This window comes from Heloderma suspectum, chromosome 1 (assembly GCF_057233095.1).
Source record: "Heloderma suspectum isolate Gila_16-S chromosome 1, 16-S_ref, whole genome shotgun sequence".
NCBI lineage: Eukaryota > Metazoa > Chordata > Lepidosauria > Squamata > Helodermatidae > Heloderma > Heloderma suspectum.
In genome coordinates, this window is record NC_139458.1 from 420364916 (window position 1) to 420388705 (window position 23790).

Sequence of the window (23790 nt, forward strand, 5' to 3'; positions counted from 1 at the left end):
TGTTTTTAATTTAGTTTTACTGAAAAATTTATTGTTTTATGTTTATTGGTGTTACAATGAAGCACTACTCGGTTATGTTCAAATTATTTTTTTATTTGAAGTTTTAATCAATGTTTTTACCTTTGTCGAGTAGCCATTCATCAACTACTCGACCAAGCCGATATGGAATTCGCTGTCTAGCAATCGCCAGGCGCTCGTTATCATTGTTTCCTTTAAAGTTTAAAGAGACATTTCATTGGTTAAAATCTGTAAGGTCAAAGGTTAAAAGTTAATACTTAAAGCTTGAGCTATACAGTTGCCACATGATTATTTTTTGTTTGAAAAATTTGGAATTTGTTTTTAAAAAGCTCTTCCTAGAACATTTCATGGTTCAGACTTGTCATTCATTCATTTATTTTATTTTAGCAAACAAAATTATTCCTATGTTAATTGAAAATTAGAAATCTGCATTTGAGCTAGGTTATTAAAACTTATGTTATAGACAGACCCCCCAAAAACAAATTTAAACATCAAATACTAGCTTTACAAAAAGAATGCTCATTGACCTCAGGGTTTTGTCTTTTCTCTTTTTTTGATGTTTCTTATTAACTAGTTAAAACATGTTCAGGTGAAACAGGTTTAATTTTGCAAAATACCTCTTGCTCCAACCTCTTAGTCCAGGTTAGTCATTTAAAGAAGAAGAACAATGCAATGCTTAACCACCGCCAAGGACACACTTACGTCTGAGATCTAGAAATCGATCTGATAAAATTTATATCCTAGTCAGGAAAAAAATACATTTAAAAAAATTATCTAGCTTCCAAACCAATTCATTCCAAAGGCTTCAATGGTGGAAGGAAATAAATAAATTAAGCAGGTTATCCATTGCTTTCACATAATCACAGGAGATAATGAAATAGCTTTAGCACACAGTTTATCAAGGCTTTGACAAAAGTGACACCAGAAAGACTTGCCTGAATGTATCCAAAGACCCTGGTCCAGAAAAAGGTTGTCACACTTAAAAGCTCATTGAAATCAATTGGACGAAATAGTTGTGACTAATGTTACATCCCACTGGGCAGTATCCAATGCGACATGAATGCTAATGCAGATTACGTTGCATAACTTAAAGGGCCTCTAGCCCAGTGCAAACAGCGCTACCTAGCACGATGGGTTTTTCAGGGAATCCCGTCATGCCAGCTAACCCTACTGGCATTGCCCTAGAGGTTCCGTACACCCGCCCAATATCACTTACACTAGAATTTGTGTTGCACTGGAAACTGCCAGTGATTCCAAATTAAGCTTGAGCGTCTTTCTGGAGATTGGAGCCTTTGAAGTGTGGAGATGATAAACATTTCCATAACTTTATAAGCTGTGATACACAAACCACTTAAGTCACGGAACCTGGATTCAGAGTATATTATGCCCAGTCACTACACAGAGGACAAACCATCCTCAGTGCAAGTTTACTGACATCAAGGATGGGAGAGAAGTAAAATGATGGACGCTGGCAGAAAACTTATTCCAATACATTTTCTCTTGAATTTGACTCTCTATTTTACATTCAGGATCAGTGAAACTCCTTCAGGTTTTTTTTAGCATTGCCAACCAGCTGATTCATAAGTGTATTTGCTTCTTGAGAGCGCACCTGCATGGAGTCTATGGTACAGAGCAAGAAGTTTATCTGAAGCTGTTACAGCTTAGCCAAAAGCTGCCCCTCCCACATTTTTGCTGCCCCATTTGCAGGAGTTGAAAGGGGGGGTTGCTGTGACTTTTAGGGAGGCTTACCTATGGGGCAACGGATCTCCTGGAAGCCACCAGCTAGAGGTGGTCATCCACCTCCCCACACCCCAGAATGGCTCTGAGAACAATGCTATGTGATGATGTAATTGTCATGCTGGGGGGAAATAGCAACTGCCGGCCACTGCCTTTCCAAAAGAGGAGCAGTAATGAAAAAGAGGAAGCAGGCAAAACGTTAAATGCTTTCTCTTCCACTCTACCAGAGTTCAAGCCATGGAAGACTTTAGGCTTAGAAGTAGCTTCCTATGTGGTTCTGCAACATGCCATTTTTTCTCTCTTTTTGATGGTTTGAAACCATGTGGAGAAAATGGCTGCACCTGAGTCATGCACGCAAATAATATGACCCGTTGATCAGCTTCTATGCAGCTTCTTCACAAATGTCTGCTGAGTCAGGAGCTGAGAGACAGGAGATGCATCTTGCTAACCAGCAAGCATAGCAGAAACATCTGTTGTCAGCTCTTCATGGTCCTTCCAGGTCAGGTGGAGCCAGCAGTTTTCCTTAGGGTGTGAAGTTACCCTGGAGCCTAAGGACACATCATGATCCAGAAAATCATCTGACCTGGAGACTCAACAAATGGGGCAGTCATTGAAAGATCTCAGGGTTCCTAGTTCTAGCCCTGACAACAGTTTCGCCCCCAGTGCCAGCTTCAGGGTTTTGAGGAGCCATTGGGCAAGGCACCCTCAACGGGGCGCTCCCTCAGTGAGTCCACCTTCTCACTGCCATTGTCACCAGGCGCTATTGCTCCTCATCCTCTTTCTCAACATTGCTACCAAATACTGGCTTGACAGACAGGCAGCCAGGGAGCAAGCAGGCAGATGAACAAGCAGGTTGAAACACTGTTGATATGGCTTCTGCGCCACAAAATTGGTAAGAACTCGGCAATGAACATCTATTCAATTATTTAGCATTCACTTTAGTAGCATTCCAACTGGGTCTTTTCTAGAATGGAAAACTCAACCCTTGAGTAACTTTTTTGCACCCATTTTTATTGCTTACCTTCCAGCAGGATCACGAAGCCAGATGGTCTTAGTTTTTTGGTTGTCAACAATTTATCACACATCCATGTTTTTTTTCCCCTCCCAAGATCTTTTCCATCCCTAAAGTGCCACACTGGCTGCCCTCTTTTCATCTGTCTTCTTAATATTTTATTTATTTTGACCTGTGTACCCTGCCTCTCTATGAAAAATCAAACTCAACAAGCTGGCTTACAAATAAAAATACAATTCTCACAAAATTAAAAGCAACAACAATAACAACAACTCTGTTCCATTATTCTATTTCTTGATTTTCACAGAAGTAATAATAAAAAAATTCCTTCCTAGACTTTGACAATTTGTAGTTTGGAAGAATAACAAACTTTAACAAGACCTGACTATGGTCAGCAATGTTTTATTTATTGTTAAAGTTCTCTTTCAAAGCCTATTCCAGCTAAAACTTCATGATGCATGGAGTTTACAAATTTCAGTGGCTTCTAAAATCTGCAAATTACATTTCATTCCCTCTGCCACAATCTTCCACCACTGGGAGCTTATAAGCAAATGAAAAGTGCAGAAATTGCCAGTTGATTTGTAAAGGTCACACACACACACACACACACACACACATTTTTATTATTATTACTTTGACTCATCTCTCAAAAGTGTAAGTGTTGAGAAAAATGGGTCCAGAGTTTAGCACCAATAGATTTGTTCTGGTTCTCTCAGCAATTGTGCCAACTGTAAAGCTATAGGATGAAACTCATTGAACACACGCACATGCACACACACACACACACACACACAACATAGGACACAATCCATTCCATGGACATGCAGCACCCTATGCACAGAGGCCTAGGGAATCAATGAAGTGCTCCTTTGTCCATCCCCTCCTCAGTGCACGGGCAAAGCACATCAGCCATTACCCAGAGTGGGAGCCATCACACCTCCTGTGTGTGCATATCCAGCCCTCTCCAGCCCAGCCCACGACTTTGGTCATGACATCAACCAATGGTATTACAGCTGGCATGCATACCACCAATGATGTCCAGGGCATCTGCTCCACATCTTCCCCAAACGCCTTGCACAGCAAAATATTGCTGCTCCACTCAGGCATTATTCGCAAGTCTTTCCATCAGATGTAAAGGTCTGACTGGGGGCGAGGTTCATCCAGCATGCATAGTGAGGTAACAGTTACCAGAAGCACAGGACGATGGTCAGACAGGAAGAACCCTAGCAGCTTTCCCCAGCAATGAGTTTCCCCAGACTGAGAGAGCACACAGAACATCCAGGTGCTTTAGAGCAACCAGTGGCATGTGATGGCCTTTCCAGCTTCACCTAGGGCTAGATGGGGTCTATCTAGTGCCATTAGCATCCCAGCTGGAACCACATGTAGCTCGCTCTGTCCCCCAAGTAGCAACCCCAGTGGTGTACATAGTAGGGAATTGCTTCTTGACCCACATGGCACTTGACAGTCTACTAGCCCCCCAGTCTGGCAACAGGAGGTCATCTCTGTCAGGGTCTCCCTCACAGAAATCTCTTGTGCTACAGTGATTCTCCCTGCATATGCCTTGACTGTAGAGTATAGAAACCGCAGGCTGAAAACACACACAAAGGAATGGCTCTTTTGTACATTTGATCTACAACATCTCTTAAACTCAGCAACACACACTGATTACTGTAATATTCATCTTTGGTAGTGGGGGGAAATGCTCTTCATAACCCTACTGCCCAGTTCTTAATAACTAGGCTTTAAAATCAGGATGTTAGTTTTTGTTGTACCTTATTGTGAATATTGCCACAAATCCCTTGGCATTTTGTGGTGCCTTGCTGTTATATTTCATCTGTGGCTGGAGAAAGACAATAATGTTTTTAAGAGAATTGAAGGTGTTTTTATGGCTTTGGCATTGTTTCCCATGGCATGTATGCATTCGTCTCTTTTGTCCCACTGTCATACTTGCTATCTGAGGTGAAGGCCATGATGACACCCCTATTTATTTAATGGATTTTTTTTTACCCAGCCATTTAGGAAAACACTTCACAAGGTGGCTTACAAAAGCATAACACATAAATTCACAAAACATATTAATAACCAAACAACAAAGTGCAAGTAAAATAAAACAGGTTTTTTTTTTTTAAAGAAGCAAGTCAGAATATCCAGATTAAAATTCCATGTAGAGAACCCAACAGGACTGGCAGGTGAGATCTTCTTCAAACATGGCGATGGGACAACATCTTCCTTTGCACTGGAAGAGAGCAGGCTAGTTTAGGGGCCACAGGGCAAGCAGTGTCCAGTCTTCCAACACCTCCTTGCTGATCATTCTGCCCAGTGCCTGGTCATTGCCCACTCAAACAAATGCTGCAATATAACAGCAGTGATGCCTAGGGATATATGGACTGTGTAGAATCTACTCCGTCTACGTTTCACTGATTGTCAGGGGCCTTTTGTTCCATCGTCCGCCCACAGACGGATGTGAATTTTTTTTTCATCATGTGGAAAAGTATGCAAATAATTACGTTAAGTATTTATGTAAGTATTTACATAATTTACCTCAGTATGTAACATTTAGCGTATTGTCCCACATTCCATTCAACGTTTCCTGAGAAGAAATGTACGTATTTTCCTACGAATTCATATGCATAAATTTCAGGAAAGTAAAAAAAAAAAAATCATCCGGAAGTCCAGGGACTCAGCGGATTCCTCAGGTCGGATTCTTAGAAATCCGAACTCATTTTGGTCTGTCTCAAATTTCTCCGGCATCCCTAGCGATGCTAGGGTGTGTCACATGCACAGTCCAATGCATGCACCACAGGCCTTTCCCAAAGGTGCTCTCTGTGTCACACTGGGAGGAGTCAACTAGGCCAGTCAGGCCAGGTTAGCAACAAGAAAGCATCACCATTAAAAAAAAACCAGCCCAAGAAGAGGGGAATGGCTGGGGAGGGGATGGTTAGGAGAAATGGCCTGTGGGAGGCCTACCATCACTGCCAACCTACAGCATCTGCTGCCTGCAGCAGTTGCCTCATTCTGCCTAACAGCTCTTGCTGGATGGCCCCATCTTCCCTGAAAAGCACTCTCAGGAAGGCCAGGGGAATGAAGTGGTGCTTAACCCTGACAGTCACTTCCCCCCTGAAATTCCACCCCCATCCAATGCGAGGTTCATTCCAGATCCATGTTTGCAAAGTAAACGTGAGGCTAGAACACTGGCAGATTTTAGTGGGGGAGTGGGGGTTTGGATTTCAGAGGAACAGCAACTAGGACAAACCCTCCCTTCCCTCCTGAAATGAACATCACCTTCTCCTGAGGGTGCCTTGCAAAGGAGAGGGGCCACTTGCAAACTGAGTCTGCGCGGTTTAAGCAACAGAACCTCTACCATGCTACCTTCCATTTGGGGACGGGGACATGCAATCTCCGGGCCTCAGCCTCTTCTGTCTCTCCTTTATCTGTCCATTTTGATTTGGAGCCTTTTCTACTGGTGTGGTCAACAATTAAAGGTAGGAGTGTCCTTGTCCTTCCACAGTAATAAGCAAGAGCCTCCTCACTATTCATGTAGCACTGGATGACTAAGTTGACAAGACCGGCATATTATATCACTGAGAAGCCAGAGAAGATATTTTAAAAAAAAAGCAACGAGGAGATAAGAAGGCCTAAGGGCTTTGGCTGTTAAATTAAAGGTTATGTTATCATGCCATATATGTGTGTGAGGGTGTGTGTGTGTGTTTATGCATTTGCTCCCATTGTACAGCATTAAGCTAGCTGATACTATAGCTCTGTAGCAAAAAAACAAAAAAATCAGACCTCAAAATACACTGATATCATTAAGGTGTAACAATGAGGTGTAACATGGTGGATTGTAGCACCTGTAATCCTGCATCTTTCCATGTGTCGCATTTTGCCATTATCTCTGACCTTGGCCCTCTGCAACCCTTTCTCCAATCAGAATGCCACATCATTTTTGATGTTGTTTTCCTGAAGACGTTTCACTAGTGGTTGATTTGCCTCATCCAAAGACAGTTGAGTATCTGGAAAGTGGGGACTGGATGTCTTTTGGTTTACAGGGTTCTTTTCAACTTATTTTGTTCCTCAAATTAGCTAGGACTGAAACAACAGCCAACTTAAGGGAGCCTGGGACTGCCATTTCCCTAGACAATCTGAACAACCTCTATTCCACGTGGAAGACAGATGATCACTTTTAGCATCATCTCATCTCCCTCCCTCCCTCCCTCCCTCCCTCCCTCCCTCCCTCCCTCTCTCCCTCCCTCTCTCTCCCTCTCCCTCGTACACACACACCAGTAGGGATGGGCGGGTGCCCCCCCATCTGGGGTCTCCGGACACTCACCCAGCCCCTGCCCCCACTTGCGTGCACCTGGACCCACACTCGAGCTTCCCACAGCTTGCCAATCTGTCCGTACTCACCCAGGCAGCTTCATTAAGCTCCATGATCACTATTTTTCAAAAGATAAAATGGCAATCACAAAAATGGGGCCATGAATAGCCCATGCATGCAAAATTGCAGGCAAGCAAACACCTGTAATCTTGCCTATACAGGGTTTTTCATGGCCCCATTTTGTATATATGGGAATGTGTGCTTTTTCATGATGACCATTTTTTTCTGAAAAATGGTGATCACGGAGTTCATCCAGATCCGCGAGCCATCACCCAGATGAGTGAGGACGGCTCGGTCAGTGCAGGAAGGGGGTGAGTGGGGGCAGCTCAGGGATGTGAGTGAGGGGGGTTCCACTGGATTTCCAGATGGAATCAGGCACCTGCATCATCCCTACACACCAGTTCATCCATCGGCAATTTAGAGCAACAAAGCCTCAAACAAACCCTCTTCTCTTTCTCTCTGGTTCTTTCTTTCTTTCTTTCTTTCTTTCACACACACACACACACACACACACACTTATTCCCACACTTTCCTTCCATCCACAGTACTCCATTCACACTTCCCCCAAATTAACAGTTTTCTTCCCTCCATTCACCAACTTCCCCCTGTTCACACACTTGTGTTCCAGGCAGATTTCATTCCATGATGGATAAGGAAGAAGAAGCTACCCCTTTTCCCAGCTTAGCAAGGAAGGAAAAACAGAGGAGAGGCAGCAAAATCAGTAGTGCAGGTGAGGGGTGAATATAATTGGGCACCCAATGTGGGCCACACTGAAGGCCTCTGAGAGCCACATGCAGTGTATGGTCTGCCCACAAGTTACAGAGCAAAAATGGTTGTGTTCTCTAATTCATTGGTTTTCAGTAGGGATGTATAAGCATTTTATTTCAGTTTGTTGCAGACTAGGATTTACCCAGTTTGCATCTCCTGAACTCAAATGCGGACTTGAACACAATCCACAGTCAAAGGCAGTACATTTCTGAGCTTGCAGTGTGATTCTCAGATAAAAGATAAGTGTGTTCAAAACTGTATACATTTGAAAAGCATGCGTGGAAATGGGAATCAATGGGGGGAAGGTGCATACTTTTCAAAACTGCGCACCAAAAACACACATTTCTGTGCAAATGGGGAACAAATAGCATGCAATCTGATACAGACTGAAGTTGGGATGTGGTTCAAGGTGGAAATTGGAGAACATCAAGGAATTCAAGTTTTACAGAGTTTCACAACCCTAGCTTTGAGCTGGTGAGTCGAGAATCACACAGGTGGATTGAACCTCACCGAGAGGTGAGCCATAGGAGTGGCATCACCACCATTTTCTTTTTCTGTTTGTTGATGGATTATTTGTAATAGCGCTCTCTCTCTATATATATATATAGCGTGTGGGTACAGATGTACAGTTCATTTGTTTTTACAAAAACAGAAAAAAACTCACTCCGATACTCTTGAAGTGGTATATCCACCAGCAGCAGCAGAAGCACAATCAATCAATTGATCGATCAATCAATCAAGCAATCAGTCAATCAATCCAATAACGGTGCAGGTAACATGTGATTTTTCCTACTATATTTTGAGAAGTTGGTGGAGACAGAATGCATTCCATTAGCTTAGGTATTTGGTAGTGTCACTTTCCCATTCATTTCAATAGGGGGAAATCAGACCCCGACAGCTTATAACTGCTATGGGGTATGGTTCAGTTTTAATAATAATAATAATAATAATAATAACAATAATAATAATAACAATAATAATAATAATAATAATAATAATAATAATGTTTTATATACATATTTCAAACAGCTCCTGTGATACAGAGCAACCCCAGAGCTATTTTAACATTAGGGTTTAATTTTGTACATAAGTTACACAGAGCACCTCTGCATACCAACCCAGTTGATGGCTACTCACAACAAAAGCCAACAGAAAGGTGGAAGGTCATTGGCTGGGCAAAACTAGGGCAAATCAAAATAATAACAATGTTAAAAGGCAAGAGAGCCAAAGGGGCCCACACTGATGGAGAATGGCATTTAAGAGATAAAAACCTGTTCTCTGTCAGCAGCACAGCAAAAGAAGTAGCCCTTGGCCAAAGACAGCTTTAGAACTTCAGCTATGTCTAAAAGTGGCATTTCAATTTGTGTTTTTTATGCCTTGCAGATATTTGACTATAAAAGAGTAATACATTTCAAATTGAAAGGTTTAAGCTTGTACATTTGGGGTTTGTGGCGTGTGTGTTTTTGTTATATGCTTTTGGAAAGGCAAAGCAACAGGAAAAGTAAATTATGAAGGCAGATAAAACCCGCAGGAGCACTCGGGCACCTCTCTGGTGCAAGGAGTGCCTCGGCATGCAGTGACATAATGGCCTTGGAAACTCAGAAACAGTGGCATTTTATGGGTTTCATTGGGAAGAGCTGTGGCTTCTTGATGAAGGAGTGGAAGGAAGGGTTGCTAGCTCAAGTATTTTGCAGTAGCAGCATGTATTTATTAAATTTACATCCTGCCTTCCCATTGGCCTGCACAAGAAAATCAAAGTTGCAGAAAGTAATGGGTGGACAATGGCTTGTGGCCAGGTACCCAGTTGCTCCACAATCTGATAGAAAATGAAGAGTTGGCTCTTCCCTGTGCTTCTGGACACTGGTGTTGACTTGTGTCCACAACAAGGATGGCAAATGTAGACCTGGTCTCAGCCCTTTCTCCTATTGCTGGCAATGGACGTTGTTCAGTGGCCACAACAGGGTATGATTAGTGGTGTGGGATCAAATGCAATAAGGGCACAATTCTATGGGGATGGCTTTAGGCCTCTGAACTCATGGGCTTGTAGCCATCCAGTGCAGAGCAAGAGGAGTAGAAGAGATGATTTTGGCCTCCATGCTCCTCCCACTCTGCATTTCAGCTAGACCAGCTTTTCACCCATCTAGCTCAGGCTCTGTGGAGGGGGAGGCTGGAGGATTCCTCATAAGCCTGCCTCCTCAGTCCTCTCCCATCTCCACCCATGGGAATCCCCCCCATTACCTTCCCTCCAAGGTCGCTTTTGCGACCTTGGAAAGGAAGCCAGGGTTGTAATTCTCCGTGCTGGCTGTGAGGGGGAGGGGGTGGGGAGCTCGGACTCTGGGTCCAGGTCGGAGTGCTGTCTCCAACCTCGGATCTAGGAATCCAAACTGTCCTATCTCCCCACCCCCGACTCTGTCTAGGGGCCACAGGATTGCTATCTAAGTGTATTTAGGCTGGGAAGGCATCAACAACATGTTCAAGGACAAAAGGTGCAATAAATGTGCACAAAGACACTTGCGTCAACAGGTGTGTACCAAAATGTGCATGTTTGGGGGAAAAAAGCTTCCACCAAAAGGCTACCGATTTCTGTGCATTGGGGAAAAGGCTTGCAGGGAATTGGGCCTACTGATGGAAAACTGAGAACATACATGAGTTCAAGCTTGACAGATTCACTTATTCCTAATCACACAGCCCAATCATTGGGTTGCTAACACAGAGCTCAGCCTCACAGTTGTCTTATGTATACTCCTCTTAACACCTTGCCTTTTTTAAAAAGAAATGCCTGGGGAAGTTAAATGAAGACTTGAGAAACCAGGGCAAGATGATTCAGCAAGTATTTGTTGACCTCATTTTACAGTGTAGCCTAGGTGGAGTGCTGAATGAACCCTTAGTGCCTACAGAGTTCTGAGGCAGTGGCTGTTCTGAATCAGTGCCTGGGCATGGCAATGTACTGGATGAGGGCCAATAAACTGAAACTCACTCCAGACAAGACGGAGGTACTGTTAGTGGGTGGTTCGTCTGCCCAGCTAGGTGATATTCAACCTGTTCTGGAGGGGGTTGCACTCCCCCTAAAGGATCAGGTTTCTAGTTTGGGGGTGCTCTTGGACCCAAGACTGTCACTTGAGGCACAGGTGGACTCAGTGGCATGGAACACTTTTTATCACCTTAGTCTGTGTATACCAACTATGCCCTTATCTGGACGGAGATAGCCTAGCTACAGTTTTCCATGCTCTGACGACTTCTCATCTGGATTACTGCAGTGCATTTATACATGGGGCTGCCTTTGAAAATGGTCCAGGAACTTCAGCTAGTCCAAAATAGGGCAGCAAGATTATTAACAGGGACTGCGCAAAGGGATCACATTACACCAGTACTTTTCCAGCTGCACTGGCTGCCAGTCCATTTCCAGGCCCGATTCAAAGTGTTGATATTAACATTCAAAGCCCTTAACAGCTTGGGGCCAGGTTATCTGAAGGATTGCCTCCTCCCATATGTGGCTGCCTAGACCCTAAGATCATCCTCAGCAGTCCTTCTCCATGAGCCCCTGCCAAAGGAAGTGAGGTGGGTGGCTACCAGGCAGAGGGCCTTTTCTGTTGTAGCACCCCAGCTGTGGAATGAGCTCCCTAGAGAGGTTTGCCTGGCACCTACTTTGTATTAATTCTGGCGACAGGTGAAGACCTTTTTATTCTCCCAGTATTTTAGCATTTTCACTCCGGGAGAGAGCACAGGACAGGAAGGCCTGGCGTGCTATGGTCCATGGGGTCACGAAGAGTCGGACACGACTGAACGACTGAACAACAACAAATTTTAGCATTTTAGCTTTCTAGCCTTTTAGCTTTGGTGTTCTAAATCTGTATTTTAAATCTCTGCAATGCTGCTAGGTTGTATTCTGGTTGGATTTTTATATTGTGGTTTTAATGCTTTGATACTTTATATTGTTTTATCCTGTGCTTTTTGGTTTTAATTTTTGTGAACCGCCCAGAGAGCTTCGGCTATTGGGTGGGATAGAAATGAAACAAACAGACAAACAAAGAAACTCTGGATACATGCACATGCCTTACTCTAAACCTAGCTCATTTGCACACAGCCATCCTGCTATCCTAGGCAAGCCCATTTGAATTATCCAGTCATTGCACTGATGAATTAAAGCACCATGCCAGAGAGCACTGTTCCTACTGGTATCGCTTATCAGCAGTCATCAGCATTAGTAAAGGTTAGGTTCCACCCAGAGTTTGGACATGGAATCCTGTTGGATCCAAAGTTGGCCTAGAGGCCCTATGCAATTGTGCACAAGGCACCTATGGCAAAACTGCTAAGGAACCAAGGCCAGGCCTATCATTAGGCAGAGTGAGGTGACTGTCTCAGGCAGGGATGGCCCTACCATTAGGCAGAGGAAAGTGGCCACCCTTGGCAGCAGATGGTGTGGGATGGCAGCAAGGTGTTGGAGAAGAGAGCTGTGTGCCTCACAGCCTGCCCTGTGCTCCCTAAGCTAGGCTGCTGCCTTCAAGTTCAATAGAGGATGCTGTTCCATCACCAGTTTTGAAGAAACAGTCTAGTCAACTTTTGTACATGAAATGGAAGATGGCGCCATCTTGTTCTTCACCTCAGGCGGCAAAATGTCTTGGGCCAGCCCTGGTCTTGGGTGTCATGAAAAGGCATCAATTTGTTTAATTCAGTATTACTGCATATTTATTGTCATGGGAGGAGAGAGGCACTTGTGTGATTCTCTGCCTCAGGAGTCAAAATAACTTGGCTAGCCTTGGGAACTATGCACATTAACTTTGAGGGAGGATTTGCTGCTCTGCCTCAGGCAGCAAAATGCTTTTGGCTAGCCGCGTTAGGAAAATCTAGATCTTCATTTCAGTTTTGCATCCTGTCTCCATGGCATGGGGTGCATTTAACCTAGACTCCCTTTTGTTCTGGGGGAGGGGGGCTCTTCCCCAAACTCCAAAAGGTTTTAGAAGATAGAATTCTTAGTTTTCAGCTAGTTCTGAAAACTAAGTTCACTTTTGCCAGCCTCCTACCTATAGCTAGCTCTCTCCTCTCCTTCCTATCTTCTATCACCACTTCCCCTTCCCCCACATCTGTGCTTCTAATTTTACTATCACTGTAGTCAAGGGTCCTAGAGAACACATGACCCTGTGCTTGCCCTCCAAGTGCTTCACCAAAAAGCCCCACAGTGCACAGAGGCAAGGGCTTTGTTGGCTCCCAGTTCTCAGAACCACCCCCACCATGACCCAGATGTTGCTCAGTCGTTACATCGTGTCCAACTCTTCATGACCCCATGGACCATGGCACGCCAGGCCTTCCTGTCCTCCGCTGTCTCCCGGAGTGTGCTCAAGTTCATATTCATTGCATCCGTGATGCTATCTGGCCATCTCATCCTCTGCCGTCCCCTTCTCCTTTTGCCTTCAATCTTTCCCAGCATCAGTGACTTTTCCAGTGACTTTTCTCTTCACATTTGGTGGCCAAAATATCTGAGCTTCAGCTTCATTATCTGTCCTTCCAATGAGCAGTCAGGGTTGATTTCCTTTAGGATGGACTGATTTGACCTCCTTGCAGTCCAGGGGACTCGTAAGAGTCTTCTCCAGCACCACAGTTCGAAAGCATCAATTCTTCGGCGCTCAGCCTTCCTTATAATCCAGCTCTCACAGCCATACGTTACTACTGGGAAAACTTTGATTATGTGAACCTTTGTCGGCAAAGTGATGTCTCTCCTTCTTACTATGCTGTCTAGGTTTGCCATAGCTTTCCTCCCAAGGAGCAAGCGTCTTTTAATTTCATGGGTATCACTGTCTGCAGTTATCTTGGAGCCCAAGAAAATAAAATCTGTCACTGCTTCCATTTCTTCCCCTTCTATATGCCAGGAAGTGATGGGGCCAGATGCCATGATCTTAGTTTTTTAATGTTGAGTTTCAAACCAGCTTTTGCACTCTCCACTTTCACCCACAACAAGAGGCTCTTTAGATTCTGTTCGCTTTCTGCCATTAGGGTGGTATCGTCTGCGTATCTGAGGTTGTTGATAATTCTCCCGGCAATCTTAATTCCGACCTGTGATTCATCCAGCCTGGCATTTCTCACGATGTACTCTGCATATAAGTTAAATAAGCAGGGCGACAATATGCAGCCTTGTCGTACTCCTTTCCAAATTTTGAATCAATCGGTTGTTCCATGTCTGGTTCTTACTGTTGCTTCTTCACCCTCGTACAGGTTTCTCAGGAGACAGGTAAGGTGGTCTGGTACTCCCATCTCTTTCAGAATTTGCCACAGTTTGTTGTGATCCACACAATCAAAGGCTTTAGCGTAATCAATGAAGCAGAAATAGACGTTTTTCTGGAATTCTCTTGCTTTCTCCATGATCCAGCAAATGGTGGCGATTTGATCTCTAGTTCCTTCCTCTGCCTTTTCGAAACCCCGCTTGTACTTCCAGTAGTTCTTGGTTTACATACTGCTGAAGCCTAGCTTGTAGGATTTTGAGCATAACCTTGCTGGCATGTGAAATGAGCGCAATTGTACTGTAGTTTGAACACTCTTTGGCGTTGCCCTTCTTTGGAATTGGAATGTAAACTGACCTTTTCCAGTCTTGTGGCCACTGTTGAGTGTTCCAAATTTGTTGGCATTTTGAGTGCAGCACTTTAATAGCATCATCTTTTAGGATTTTAAATAGCTCAGCTGGAATACTGTCATCTCCGCTAGCTTTGTTGTTAGTAATGCTTCCTAAGGCCCACTTGATTTCACTCTCTAAGATGTCCAGCTCAAGTTCAGTGACTGCACTATCATGGCTATCAGGGACATTCAGATCTTTCCTGTATAGTTCTTCTGTGTATTCTTTCCACCTCTTCTTAATCTCATCTGCTTCTGTGAGGTCCCTGCCTTCTTTGTCCTTTATCATGCCCGTCTTTGCACAAAATGTTCCCTTGAGATCTCCGATTTTCTTGAAAAGATCTCTAGTCTTTCCATTCTATTGTTTTCCTCGATTTCTTTGCATCATTCATTTAAAAAGGCCTTCTTGTCTCTCCTTGCTATTCTCTGGAACTCTGCATTCAGTTGGATATACCTTCCCCTTTCTCCTTTGCTTTTCGCTTCCCTTCTTTCCTCAGCTACTTGTAAATAGGGATGTACGAAAGTCATTTACCTTTTCACAGCTTGGATTTGCAGTGTGGGGGGAGGCGCTCCATCCATCCCCCCGGAATCCTCCCTGGGCAGGCTCTGCTCCACGGCAGCTCCACGGAGCCGCCAGCCAGGGCCATCCACAGGCGGCGTTCCGGCCACAGACGGGCTGCTGCGGACACAAGTGGCGGCTGCCATAGCAGCTGCCATTTGAGTCCAGCGAAGTTACCCATGATAGGCTACGTAAGTATTTACGTAGCCTATCACGGCAAGCCAAAAACACACACAAAAAAACCCACCTACGCAAATGGCAGCGACTACGGCGGCCGCCATTTGCGTGCCCTATTTTTCGCTATTTTAGCCTACGTAAATATCTACAGTCCTTTTTTTTCCTGCCGTAATAGCTTATGTAAATATTTACGTAGGCTAAAACTGCAAAAAATAGGGAACGCAAATGACGGCCGCCATAGCTGCCATTTGGGTACGCGGTGGGTTTTTTTTGGCTTGCCGTGATAGGCTACGTAAATACTTATGTAGCCTATCACGGCCGCCATTAGCAAGTCAGCGCGGACGGCAGCAGGTAAGTGCTCCGTTTCGCATGCCTTTCATGGGGGGGGGGCTTCATTCCACCACGGATTTCGGGGGGCCGAATGCACTGGCATTTGGCCTCACCGAGATCCGTGGCGGAATTCTCTGACATCTCTCCTTGTAAAGCCTCATCAGACAGCCTCTTGGCTTTCTTGCATTTCTTTTCCTTTGGGATGGATTTTGTTGCTGCCTCCTGAACAATGTTACGGACCTCTGTCCATAGTTCCTCAGGCATTCTGCCTATCAGGTCTAATCCCTTAAATCTATTCCTCACCTCCACTGTATATTCATAAGGGATATGATTTAGGTCATACCTGAATGGTTTAGTGGTTTTCCCTACTTTCTTCAATTGAAGCCAAAATTTTGCAAGAAGCAGCTCACGATCTGAGCCACAGTCAGCTCCAGGTCTTGTTTTTACTGACTGTATAGAGCTTCTCCATCTTTGGCTGCAAAGTACATAATCAATCTGATTTCGATATTGACCATCTGGTGATGTCCATGTGTAGAGTCGCCTCTTGTGCTGTTGGAAAACAGTGTTTGCTATGATCAGCGTGTTCTCTTAACAGAACTCTATTAGCCTTTGTCCTGCTTCATTTTGTACACCAAGGCAATGCTTGCCTGTTATCCCAGTGATTTCTTGATTTCCTACTTTAGCATTCCAATCCCCTATGATGAAAAGGACATCTTTTGTTGGTGTTAGTTCTAGAAGGTGTTGTAGGTCTTCACAGAACTGATCAACCTCAGCTTCTTCGGCCTCAGTGGCTGGGGCATAGACTTGAATTACTGTGATGTTGAATGGTTTGCCTTGGATTCGTACTGAGCTCATTCTGTCATTTTTGAGATTGTACCCTAGTACTGCTTTTCCTACCCTTTTATCGACTATGAGTGCTACTCCATTTCTTCTAAGGGATTCTTGCCCACAGGAGTAGATATAATGGTCATCTGAATTAAATTCGCCCATGCTTGTCCATTTTAGTTCACTGATTCCCAAAATGTCGATGTTCAATCTTGCCATCTCATGTTTGATCACCTCCAGCTTGCCTTGATTCATTGATCTTACATTCCAGGTTCCTAAACAATATTGTTCTTTACAGCATTGGATTTTCTTTTCACCACCATACACATCCACAGCTGAGTGTCCTTTCAGCTTTGGCCCAGCAGCTTCACTCTTTCTGGCGCTACTTGGAAATTCCCTCTGCTCTACCCCAGTCGTATATTGGACACCTTCCGACCTGAGATCATCCAGAAAGGGGACCTAAAGCATTAAAAACCTCCCCTTTCCAATGGGAAGCCCTTTTTTTCAATAATTAGGTAACTTCCAGGGCTCCATTTCTGTTATTTCCAACTCTCTTTGTCTCCATCTCCTCTACCCATGCCAACCCAAACCCCATGGCATGTATACTGAGTTGCCTTGTTAGGCTTCCTGGGTGTCCTTTTATTTCCCTAATTTCCTCCCACTTCTGTATTTGGTGATAAGTACCTTCTCTCCTCTACAGTAGTATTCCATTCTGTTTCATCAACACCTCATTCCTCCTTTCCTTCCACTTTTTGTAGGGTTAATCAAAGAAGCTGTTGGTCCAAGCTGTCTTCTGTTTGACCTCATACCTGTTTGGTACCAAATTTCTATTTCCATTGACCCTCCTATATTTTGTAATAAAACACACATTCTTTTTTTCTAAGCACACATCTGTGGCCTATTGCTAATTCCCACCCATTATAAACATAAAGGGTAACTTCCCTGTGGCACACCATGATTCTTAGCCCAAGATTCTTAGCACACCATGATTCTTAGCCCAACGATGTGTCAGTTGAGTACATATGTATGTGTGTGTGTGTGTGTGTGTGTGAATATGTGATAATCAATGACACATGTTCACAGGGCTCCTTGCCAGGTCTCAGACCCCCTCTTTTTATCACATCTTTCAACCTTTCCCCACCTTTTCCTAGACAACAGAACATAGTGCATTAATGTAATTGCAGCCAAAAAACCCCGCTACCACGACCATACATTTCCCTAGACTAAGGATGTACAGACTTTGTTTAATCCATTCTGTGTGTGTTTTATGGATCATCAGCCATCTTTTGTTTTGTCATCTGCTCACTGACGGAATCCGTTCTCATTCTCCCCCCGCCCCGCTCATTCAGAAAAGTCTGCCAAAAGGTCTGCCACAACTTACTGGCATGGAACCTTTTCATGTATTTTTCTTAGCTCAGCATACAGTCAGTGAGCAGAACACACATAAAAAGAGTGCTACACAGTGGAGGCTGAAGACAGATCAGAGATGTATAAAACGTTGTGTTTTTTTGGTAATAAAATGATGTATGTATTAGTGCATTTTCCACTAACTTTCATATTTCTGTACAACTGCATTTGTGTACAATTCTGAAAAGTTAAAAAATGGTCCATAAGTCCATGGAATCCGCACAACTCAGAAGATGCCAGTCCACTGCCAAACCCACAGGTCCTTTTCATAGAAATCCAAAGTCATTTGAATCCATTTTGGATTTCTCCGGCATCCCTAGCCTAGACAGTCATCTTCAATTGCCTGAAGCTCAAGCTAGCTTTTTTTCCCCTCCTTCCATTCTACCTATTTCTTTCCCCCCTCCCTTTGTTCCCCCCTTTTTTAATGCAGACAAACAAAAATGACACCAAGCAGCTTCTTTTCTACTGCAAAATCCATTTGCGACAGCGCACACCATTATTCAGGACACAAGCAGCAACTCTTTTGTTATACTTAACGAATTTTAAAGACGGAAATGAGTGATCTTTCAAAGAAAACAGCTCCGCTGACACAATTTGCAAATCCACTTTCTCTCAGGAAACTACTTGACCTTTCTCACAATAGACTGAAACACATGAAATTGTGTGAGGATATTGCTGCTGTGGCAGCTTTACAGACTTCAGGTGGCTTCATTAACGCGCACGCACACGTGCAAAACGAATGCATTATTAAAAGGGGCTGCATTGTGCTCCTTAAATATTAGCAAAATAATGGCCGCTTCATTTGGGAAATGCTTGCTGCTAAGGATGATGAACTATTAAGCAAAATAGCCCACATCCAAAGAGACAGCCCTTTAAAGCTAAATAGTGCAAGGTTAGCAATGCAATATTAATGAGTTCTCCAGCTTTATAAACTTATAGGATTTGCGGAATGATCTGTATCCTATTATCGATCCCCGGACAAAACTCCAAGTGAAGTTACTGGCAACAGATCAATAAAGGGAAAGGCAAACAGGCAGCTGTTTACCTCCTATCGTTCTTGTTGGAAATGCAGACGGCCAAAGTCATTTCCTCTCATCAGCCTGAAATATGGCACACACAAAGGTACACGGTGGCATACAAATCAATACTCAGAGGAGGCTTGGGGCGAAATATGCACAGCCAATTATGACTGAAGCATGGTTAGCATGGATGGTTAGCAGACAGCAAAGCATGTGGGCTAGATCCTTAGAATGAAACCCAAGAAAGTCCGCTGGATTGAACGGAATGATGCGTGAAATGTGATGGGCAAGCATGAACACATCAGTGCTGCACGTGGCCTCATCTAATCTTTCTTTCTGAAGTCTTGTTTTTCATCCATTTTTCTGCCAGGGAGATTGCTCTGAGATAACACATGCAGTCATCTCAATGTCATTTATTCTACTGGGTAAGGCTGAAGAAAAATGTCATTTTTTAGACTACTAGGATCAATATCAAAGCATCCCCACAGACTACAGTCAAGGTGTAACTTTTGTCTACGGAAAGGTTTGCAACAGAAACTGGTTGTGGATTGTATTGGTTGGCTAGTGCTTCTGATGTCACCGGAGAAGACAGTGTTTGCAATAGAAGCTACATGTGGGCTATATTTATTGGCTGGTGCTTGTTCAGTCATCAGAACAGCTCTCCTTAATCCCCAGAATGGTTTTGTAAGGTTTTGTTTTGTTAATCTGTTAATAAATGGAAGGATGGGTAGGTGTGCATATGGCACTTAAAAACAACAATAAAGGTAGGCAACATGTCTGAAGCCCTGGCAGGGGGGATTATGGCTGAACCAGCACTTGATTCACTGGCCTATATACCTGTCACTATCAATTGCAAAGCTAGGGGGAAATGAGGGTCACTTTGAACCTGAGATACCTGCTATAAGTGTTCTCCATATTATATCCATGACTTGAACCAGGATCTGAATCATTATATGGATGCGTGTGTGTGTGTGTGTGTGTGTGTATCTGTATCTGCGTATATCTATATCTATCTGGTACAAAAATCCATACTCTAGAACATAAGAAGAGCCATGCTGGATGAGGCCAAGAGTCCGTCAAGTCTGGCATTCTATTCACAGAGTGGTCAACCAGCTGCCCAGGAGAAACCCACAAGCAGAGCATGAGTTCAACAGAACCCTCCCACCCATGTTCCCCAGCAACTGGTGTACATAGGCATACTGCCTCTGATACTGGAGGCAGCATATGGCCATCAGGACCAGTAGCCAGTGATAGCTTTCTCCTCCATGGAAGGCTATCAATGGCTATCCTCCTCTAACTCATTGTTAGTCTAGGACAGGAATGGGTGACATGTGGATCTCCAGATGTTGCTGGACTGCAACTCCTATATCCTTTAGCCAGCATAGTCAAAGGTGGAGGATGATGGGCACTGTAGTACAATAACACCCAGAGGGCCACACATCCCCCACCCCAGTCTAGGAGCATGATTCTTGCTGGGGGTGAGAGGAGTGCCAGGTTCAGCTCCTGGACTGGACATGCCCAGGAAAATGGATGAAAGAGCGTCGCACCTGCATCCTTGTTAGTGGGCAGCATTCCCAATTGTCATAGAGGAGACAAGGCTTCGACCCCTTAGTGGGAAGTGCTTTGCCCAAGGGCAGTAGCCATAGGTCACTGGAAGAGAAGATGCCAGATTCAGTCCATAGCATCTCCAGTAAAGGATCTCAGGCAGCACCCTGGGAAGAGACCTCAGCCTGAGACCCTAGGGAGACTCTGCCACCCATCCAGATAATTATGGGCTGGACGGACCAGTAGTATGATGGGCTAAGGCAGCTTCATATATCTAAAATTAAAAGCAGGGTGGGAGAATCAAAACAAGCACAAGGTCAGTAAGCTGAACTGTTGTCAGTGGTTTTATATTACAGAACACTGGGGTCATCGGAAGACATGCTCCTGGTGGCTCCGCATAGATCTAGGGCCCGACTGGAGTCTACTCGGAGAAGAGTCTTCAGTGTGGTGGCCCCCTTTCTCTGGGACTCCCTGCCTCTGGAGGTCAGGCAAGCACCAACACTGCGTTGTTTTCGGGTGCCTCCTGAAAAACAGCTTTATTTCAGACAGCCTTCCTTGACTGACCGCCCACTGTTTTTACTGGTATTCTATGTTAATAACAAATAACAATGTTTAATATGGAGCTTTATTCTTTTATCTTCTTATGTTTTTATCTTGTATTGTTCATTGCTCTGGAATCTCTTGAGATATGGGGTGTCCAGGCAAGTATAATTGTCATAAATAAATAAATAACACAATTTCGGGTAGGGATGTGAGAACCTACCCCAGCTCCAGTTTTCCGGGCGCCCACAGAAGTGCGGCCCCCACTCACACCCCCAAGACCAGCACTAGGGAAGTATAAATGTGCATATTTAAATATGCACAGCTTTGGGCCAGGAAAGCTTAATATTTGGCAGAAAAAAAGGTCTCCCAACCCTGCTTTAAGTTATGGGTGGGTAACTATTGTCATGGGTAGTATACATGGCACAGGCTACACAAATCAGTACTACACATAGGGATGTACGGATCCCCTCACCTCGTGTCCACGGCGGGTCTGTCGGGGGGGAGGTGATCCGTTCCCCCCCCCCCCAGAATCCGAGCTGGGTGGCTCTGCTCTGCAGAGCCGATGGCTGGCTCTGTCCTGGCTCCTACAGTGTTCTCCAGACGCAAATGGCGTCAGCTATGCCATTTGCGTCCCCGTTTCTTCTCGCGATAGGCTACGCATCTCTATTTATGTAGATACTTATGTAGCCTATCAAGTGAAAAACCAGGGACACAAATGACGTCTGCTACGCCGTTTGCGTCCCTGTTTTTTCATGCGATAGGCTATGTAAGTATCTACGTAAATAGAGATGTGTAGCCTATCACGAGGAAAAATGGGGTTGCAAACGGCGTAGCGAATGCCATTTGCGTCTGATCACTTACTTCCAGGTTCCGCACAGACGGTGGAATGGAACCGGCTGGGGGTGGATATTCGGTCCAGAGAGGCACAGGTAAGTGCTTTCGTTCCACCATGGACTTCGGGGGGGCTGAATTCACTGGAATTCCACGGACATCCCTAACTACGCATGGACTGGAGCAAGAGGCCTAGAGCCTACACTGCTGCCAGCCCTACTCCCGGGCTCTCATGCCGCCTAATCTCTTCTTCAGTAGACAAGAGGGGAAACCACAGAGGCTGTTTATAGGGATGGCACAGGCACCCGACTGGGTCTGGGAACCCATCTGCACCCCTGAACCTGACTCAGCGACCCACCCCCCATGCTGTACAAGAGGCCAGGACGTACGGCATCTACCCGATTTCCATGCAAGCCCCATTTGATCACAAGGCGGAGACTCCGTAATTTGTTGTACAACAGTGGCCATAAGGGGTCATTGCAGCCATATTAGAGGCCTCTAATATGGTTGAAATGTCCCTTCATGGCCACGGAAGTAGATCTATGAAAAATGCAGAGTCCCCATCTTGCGCTAAAATGGGGCTCACATGGAGACTGGGTTGGCAGCTAAACAAATAGATGCCCCTTGTTGCTGCCAAACCCTGCCCCCCAATGGTCCCATAGACTCTTCCTGTGCTGCTCACCAAGTCGGATGAGTAGCAGGGGTTTGGTGGGCAAAGTGCAGGGCAGGCATGGGGGGTTCAAGCCATCCAAAGCTATTTAAGAACTGGAGGAGTGCGCCATAGAATAACATTCTCTATATCAGAGGAAAGGCCAGAGCTCAGAGGTAGCATACCTGTGTTGTATGCAGAAGGTACCATGTTCAAATCCCTGGGATCTCCAGTTAAACTATCAGGTAACAGGTGATGGAAAAGATCTCTGCTAAAGACTCTGGAGAAATAGTGCCAGTCAGAGTAGGACAGGGGATAGGCAACCTTTTTCTGCCTGTCAACACATTTGGCAATTTGAGATATTGTCCATGAAGGCAATGGCCTGTTCCACACATAATGCTAAGTCATGGTGGGGCTTGTTGGAATCTGGCTGGTTGTTGTGCCCAAGGTCATCTTTGAAAACAAACTATGGCTTGTTAACCAGCTACAAACCACAAACAGAAGCCATGATTTTTGGTTGGCTTACAAAGGTGGCCTTGTCACGGCTTGTCATGATGTTTGAACCCAGAACCATGGCATATCCCTAGCTTCTTTGTGCTGCTGTCTGTCCTGAAACAGAGGCCTCCAGCAAGGGCAACCTGCTCTGAAGGCTGGCAAAATAGGTGAGAGAGAAACAAACCAGAAATATGAAGAACAATCCCAGGAGGCCAGCCACTGACCAACCACTGTCACTTCCACTACTCCCTAGAAGCAGTGGCACAGCCCTGTTGGATGTTGTTTTCCAAATCATGTAAGCTTGAGGCCTCTGCTGCCAATGTCCTGCCGCTCGAGCTGGGGCAGCCTCCTGAGAAACCACGTGCTACCTGATCTCTGAGGTAGGATGGAACATGGAAGTCAAAGGGGTCAGTGGACACAAGATGGTTGGGGTTGAAAAAGGGGCTCATAGAGAGGGTAAGGATGGTCGGATTGCTACTTGGGGCTGCATCAATAGAAGCATAGCTTCCGAATCCCAGGAAGTACTAGTTCCCCTCTGCTCAGCACTGGTTAGGTCTCATCTGGAGTCCTGTGTCCAGTTCTAAGCACCACACTTTAAGAAGGATGCAGACAAGCTGGAGAGGGTTCAGAGGAGGGCAGCAAAGATGATCAGGGGACTGGACACAAAGCCCTATGAAGAGAGACTGAAATAACTGGGCATGTTTAGCACTGAGAAGAGAAGACTGAGGGGAGATAGGATAGCGCTCTTCAAGTACTTGAAAGGCTGTCACAGAGAGGAAGGCCAGGATCTCTTCTCGATCATCCCAGAGTGCAGTACACGGAATAATGGGCTCAAGTTACAGGAAGCCAGATTCTGGCCGCACATCAGGAAAAATTTCCTGACTGTTAGGGGTGGACGAA

At 44.9% G+C, this 23790-nt stretch overlaps 1 protein-coding gene across 18 annotated transcripts in view; it reads right to left on the reverse strand.

The window, feature by feature from the left end:
- NRXN1 (neurexin 1) overlaps positions 1-23790 on the reverse strand; it is a 1598206-nt gene that overhangs the window by 203633 nt on the left and 1370783 nt on the right. For 13 of the 18 annotated variants that reach the window (XM_084829231.1, XM_084829225.1, XM_084829224.1 and 10 more), the window contains one exon: positions 121-210. The exons of the other annotated variants lie outside the window; for them this stretch is intronic. In XM_084829231.1, coding sequence (XP_084685357.1) covers positions 121-210 — 90 coding nt within the window. The remainder of the gene's footprint in view (positions 1-120; positions 211-23790) is intronic. 18 annotated transcript variants of the gene reach the window in all.